Source organism: Trichomycterus rosablanca, chromosome 4, assembly GCF_030014385.1.
Source record: "Trichomycterus rosablanca isolate fTriRos1 chromosome 4, fTriRos1.hap1, whole genome shotgun sequence".
NCBI lineage: Eukaryota > Metazoa > Chordata > Actinopteri > Siluriformes > Trichomycteridae > Trichomycterus > Trichomycterus rosablanca.
In genome coordinates this window covers 46691817-46698472 of record NC_085991.1, presented here as the reverse complement: position 1 = coordinate 46698472, position 6656 = coordinate 46691817, and the positions used below count along the sequence as shown (strand labels likewise).

At 34.9% G+C, this 6656-nt stretch overlaps 1 protein-coding gene across 1 annotated transcript; it reads right to left on the bottom strand.

The window, feature by feature from the left end:
• Positions 1-2499: 2499 nt before the first annotated feature.
• On the bottom strand, positions 2500-6656 carry LOC134311964 (lactose-binding lectin l-2-like). Its single transcript, XM_062993616.1, has 5 exons — positions 6650-6656; positions 6403-6539; positions 3689-3823; positions 2662-2770; positions 2500-2570 (listed from the first exon to the last, which is right to left on the bottom strand). Exons 1-5 carry the CDS (start codon positions 6654-6656, stop codon positions 2500-2502), a joined length of 459 nt encoding a protein of 152 aa, XP_062849686.1.

Genomic DNA, 6656 nt, shown 5'->3' with positions numbered 1-6656 from the left:
AGTTATAGATTCAGCAATCCCAAGGAGCGACGGACAGGGAGGTGTTCACGACTAAACGTAACAATTAAGTTTGTAATTTGTAATTTTGGGACGAAACGTTTCATAGCTTTCTAAAAAACACTATTTATTGTTATTGTTATTATTATAATAATAATTATTATAATAATAATAATAATTATTATTATTAGTAGTAGTAGTAATAGTAGTAGTAGTAGTAGTAGTAGTAGTAGTAATTATAATAATAATAATAATTATTATTATTATTATTATTATTAGTAGTAGTAGTAGTAGTAGTAGTAGTAGTAATTATAATAATAATTATTATTATTATTATTATTAGTAGTAGTAGTAGTAGTAGTAGTAGTTATTATTATTATTATTATTATTATTAATAGTAGTAGTAGTAGTAGTTATTATTATTATTAGTAGTAGTAGTAGTAGTAGTATAACAAAAACAGCAATAATAATAATAATAATAACAATAATAATAATTATTATTATTATTATGTTTCTAAATTAACTTTTCATTTGATATTTAGTTTTTATATACTTAATAATAATAAAATAATGTGTATAATAATAATAATAATAAGTATTATTATTATTTGACATTTTGACATTTTGTTTTGTTTTTAATGCTTAATAAAAAAGAATTTATGTAAAATGTATTATTATTATTATTATGTTTCTAAATTAATTTTTCATTTGACATTTTGTTTTGTTTATATACTTCTTGCGGTTTTGGTTGTTTTTTTATTTACTTATATTGCTGTTGCTGTTATTTTTTCTTACAGTTTAGTTAAAAATGAAGGGAAGCCTTGTTCTTGCTTATAATGTTGAGACATGAATGTAAAAACACGCTACATGTGACAGTATTTAAAAAAATGTTTTCAATTCCTGAAACCTAAATCAGAGCTGACCTTGATTTCTCTTTAACATTTTTTCTAATTTTGTTATTTTACGTTTTTTTAATAGTATTTTAGTATTATATTTCATTTCAATTTAGTGGCACATTTGTGCTATTGAATTCCACATATCTACCAAGACCTGTGTTTGATCTTTCTAAAATGTCTGTGTGGAATTCGGTAGTTTCTTCTTATGTTTACAGGTTTCCTCCTGGTTACTACTCAAAAACATGCCAGTAAGTTGACTGGCAATGCTTTAATTACCAAAAGCTTGAGTGTTAATCAATTATTGAACGCATGAAGTTCTAAAATGGGCTGAAGTTTCCAGGATAGGTGTTTGAACCTGATCGGGAAGGGGGGGGGGTATTTTTTACTTTTTACAATGTAAAAAGTAAAAAATGTACTTTTTACATTGTTGATTTACACTAAAGAACACAAAAACACGAGGTGACCTGTTAATACATCTTTTTATTTATAAAGCACATTTACAGCTAAATGTTATTATCATATTTTTCCAACATGTTTTTATGAATACAGTGACAGTGACAGTGATGGTAGATGATATCGTTTACTACATATTTTTATTTATTTTTAGTCATCGATCACTAGAACTAGTTTCTTACATGTGGATAAAAAAACAACTGAACTGAACATTACACAATGTCAAATAATACAATTTAATAAGATTAACTCAGTACAGCAAACAAACAACTTTACATCGAAGGAAAACCTACAGGCAATCATAAAACCAATTCTATTTTAAACTCTATAGTAAAATAAAAACAAAATAATGTAAACTAGATCATACATATAATTAAATCTAAACAGAAATCAGAAATAGAAAATCAAAATAATAATTGAAATATATAACTGTTTGTACATCAAAATAATGACACAATTACCTACACAGCATTTAGCAGATACTTTAATTGAACCTGACTTACAATGAGATAAAGGGCCTTGAGGGTTAAGGGCCTTGCTGAGGGGTCCAACAGTGGCAACTGTGGTGGTCTGTGGAGCTTGATCAGCAACCTTTGAATCAAACGTCCAATATCTTAACCACTGAGCTTCTGTTTTTCTACTTGTATTTAAAACTCTATTTTAAATTTTCCATTTTTTTTTTACATTTAACTACTGTATATAGTCATTAATGTACTTGGTTTTACTTAATTACTCGTGCAGCTGAGCTGTTAAGAAAGCATTTCACTGCCATTTGTAACATATATGACTATGTATGTGACAAAAAACTTTGAATAATATTATTATTATCATATTTTATCATTTTAATCTGCTTAATCCAAGTCCAGGGTACCAGGCAGGAATACCCTGGACAGGGCTTGAGCAAATACAGATGCCCAGCCTGCCAATAGCACCATTGAGATTCAAACCCAGACCTCTTTGGTAGCGGGCTAGACTGCTAAGGCCACCCAAGCATCCATTATTCCAATGATTATTAATATTGGTAGTAGTATTCATAATAAAAATATGTATCATTATCACTTACCAGCTACATACATTTACATTAAACCCGATCTGTGCTTTTTTATGTGGTATAGTTTATAGTATATACCAGTTGTTGGAGTTTGTCAGGATTTCAGGCAAGCTTCTTGACACAGACGAAGGGATACTTAATTTCACATGGAATGTCATTCCAGTTTTTCTGCTCTGCAGAAAAATATAGGATTATTTGAAAGCTAGACCAGATTGATATGCTAGAAACCAGCGAACACATACGATGCTTCTAACTCATACTCACTAGCAAAGTTCATATGCACACAGCACTCCTTATTCAAGGCGTTGGGCTCATTGGGGTTCCATTTGGTGTAGTTGAATTTGGTTCCATCAGACCAGACCCACTGATAAAGCTGTAACATTAAAAAATGTATTTAGACCATTTATTAAATTTTAGACTCCCTTCCTAGGGTGCTTAGTTTAAATTATCTAGTCCTTGGGGAGAAACATTTGTTTGCTGTGTGAAACTAATACTTATGTAAGCCACAATGTGCATAGTTGTTAGAAATACACTATATAGACAAAAGTATTGGGACACTACTTCTAATTTTTGAATTCATATGTTTCAGCCACCACAGTTGCTAACAGCTGTAATAAATCAATTTTATTTGGAAATGATGTGCTTTTAACTTTGCAGCAACAGTTTAGGGAAGGCGTTTCCGTTTCATGACTGTGCACAAAGCAAGCTTTATAAAGACATGAAAAATCTCAGTTTAAAGAAACTCCAGAGACCCACTGAACAGCTCTGGAATGAACTGTTGTTATAGCTGTAAAGATCACATGGAGGTCACTATATTTTAATACCATTTGTTTTTTTTTAATAGGATGTCCGACAGGCTCATGGTCAGGTGTCCAAATACTTTTGGCCATATAGTGTATATGTTGGGGTCTTGGGTGGTGCAGCATTTTTATGCAGTAGCCCAACACCAATGAGAGCTTGGGGTCTCTTGAGTTTGAATCTCATTGGTGCTATCAACCTGGTTGGGCGGCTCTATGTTTCAGGGGGTGAGGTGGGTGTAGTTATAATTGGGAATGGGAAATAACTAAATGGAGAGAAAATAAGAATTAAATTAGAATCCACAATAAAAATCTTTGGGATTCATGACTAACATCGGTCCAGTATACAAGCCTGACCTCAGACTTTTGACTAAATGAGCACAAATCCACACGGACATACTACAAACTTAGCAATATTTGAAAGCATCAGATATATCAACAGATGATTTGTGCGTAAGATCATGAGAAAAAAAACATTTAAAGTTGCTTCATACCTCCTGACAGTCGCTAAGGCCAATCCATGTTGGATTTTCACTGGGGTCGTGAGCACGGATGAGCGCCTTGACAAGCTGATACTCATCTTCACTGTGTATTGAGATCAAGTTAGCACCAAGATTTACACAGTGACGCTGGAAAGACGACAAAAAGAGTATTTTTATTACATTGATCAGGCACAGCATTATGACCACCTTCCTAATATTGTGTTGGTCCCCTTTTTGCTGCAACAAACTGTGACGTGCATCATCGAGCTTTGGATGCCCATGACCCTGTCCCCGGTTTACCACTGTTCCTTCCTTGGACCACTTTTGAAAGATACTGACCACTGCAGACCGGGACACACCCCACAAGAGCTGCAGTTTTGGAGATGCTCTGACCCAGTCGTCTAGCCATCACAATTTGGTCCTTGTCAAACTCACTCAAATTCTTATGCTCGCCCATTTTTCCTGCATCTAACATCAATATTGAGGATGAAATGTTTACAGGTGCCGTGATATAGGGATAATCAGTGTTTTTCACTTCACCTGGCAGTGGTCATAATGTTATGCCTCGTTGGTGTATATCCATTTAGGGCTAATGGGACAGTGGTAGCTCAGTGTTTAGAATTCTGGACTTTCTGCCATGCAATCACTGTTGGGCCCTTAAGCAAGGCCCTTTATCCTCTCTGCTCCAGAAGAGCCATACAATGGCTGACCCTACGTTCTTAACCCTAGCTTCTAAACAAGCTGGGATACACAGAAAAAGAATTGTAATATACTGTACATGTGTATATGTATACATGACGAATACATTTACATTTTACATTTTCGGCATTTAGCAGACGCTCTTACCCAGAGTGACTTACAGAAGTGCTTCCATAGTGAACATTACCTTACTCTAGTTTAAGTTGACAACTGTACGAGAACACAAATCTGCTGAAAACCTGATAGCACCAAAGTGTTTTTTTTTGTGTGTGCAAGAGATGAATAGGAGTAAGTAAGTACAAGTCAGCTTAAGTGCTCAGTAAAGAGGTGATGAAGGTTTTTAATAATTTTTTTAAGACAGCAAGAGACTCGGATGTTCGGACAGACAGAGAAAGTTCGTTCCACCACTTGGGTGCCAGCTCGAGTCCTGGGTGGAGGATCAAGTCGAGCAAGACTAGTGGCTCGGAGGTTGCGTGGTACAAAGCGGGGTTTTATTAGACCTTGAAGGTAGCTTGGGGCTGGTCCATTTTTGGCTTTGTAGGCGAACATAAGTGTTTTAAACTGAATGCGGGCAGCTACAGGAAGCCAGTGAACAGAACGCAGCAGTGGGGTGATGCGTTCTTCTTCTGAAAAAAAAATATTTTAACCTCGTAGACTTCTAGCATAAATGTAATAATTTATTCCACATGGAGGAGAAAAACTCTTAATGTTTTCTAATCTAGGAAAAAATAAGTAAAGAAATAATTGTCAATCTTTGTCATTCTGAATGTAAGGTTCTTTAAGCTTAAATTTAAAAGCTTGAAAGGCAGTTGTAGCCTAGTGGTTAAGGTACTGGACTAGTAATCGAAAGGTCGCTGGTCTAAGCCCCACCACTGCCAGGATGCCACTGTTGGACCCTTGAGCAAGGCCCTTAACCTTCAACTGCTTAGACAATGTACTGTAAAAGTACTGTAAGTTGCTTTGGATAAAAGCGTCTGCTAAATGCTGAAAATGTAAATGTAAAAAAGAACCTAGATATTTTGCTTTTATTTATTTAATTTTTTTTTTTATCAACTTCTGTGTTTATCAAGTTTGTTTCCACCAGACGCCAAGTAGGAATACCATACACATGGCGCCAATCCATATACAGTGTTTGGCCATCTCCAACTCAGACATAGCCAACCATGGTCCAGTGGTCCAGTCAAGGTCCAAATTTTTTGATGTAATTGCTGCCAAAGGTAAATGGTCTAAATCACATGTGTCAAACTCGAGGCCTGCGGGCCAAATCCGGCCCGCCACGCCATTTTATGTGGCCCGCGAGAGCTTAAAAGACGTACAATTTTCTTAGAATACACTGTAAAATCGTACAGAAACTGCATCTCCCACAATGAATGCCGATTTGTGACGCGCAAAGTGACCGCATCCCGCCACTGGATGGCAGTGTTTCCACATCAGCGTTTAACTGAGGCAGTTTTCCAACAAGTGATGTTGAGAAATATTTACAAATAATCCCAAAGTGTACAAGAAGAGAAAATTGAAAAGTCAGTGGGTCTGAATACTTTTTGAATCCACTGTAGCTAAACTCCTGCACTCTTACTGCCCTCCCCGAACACTTAAATCCTCTGATACAGGGCATTTATTTGTCCCAGAATTTAGATTGGTCACTACTGGGGCAGTTGACACCTTCCTGCTTATCTCTTACAAATTTTTTTCAGATACAAGCAGCTACATCCCATAATACTCTTATATCTACTTTTAAAGTTTCAGTTAAATCTTTGTGGTTTTTACAGCCTGCTGTAGATGAGATAATAATCTGTTCCATAAGGGGTGTTAAATACATTTGATGTTATCTGATTAAACCTTTAAACTGCCAATTGAGTTAAAATCATAAAATACATTAATTTTCTGTCAATGATTTTATACACCTATTAGCTAACCGTGTGTCCGAAACACCTGAACTATAATTAAGAGAAGTGTCCACATACTTTTGGCCATATAGTGTATATATCCATGGCTAACAGTAAAATGTTGTAAATAATGAGGTTTACCTCAGCGGAAGCCCAGTTCATGCTTTCAGCAACGTACTTAAAGGAGCGTTTTTCGTAAGTCACCCACCCGAGGTGGAGATCAGATAAGCATGTTGGTTTGTCCAAAGCAAAATATTCAAGCCGACCTGATAAGGACTCTACAAAATAATAATTAAAAAAAATACAAAACAAGCATAATGTTAATAAAATAAAAAACTCATTATAGATCCTACTGTTAATTTTTTTTTTTACATTTTTTTAATTGTACCTCTCAT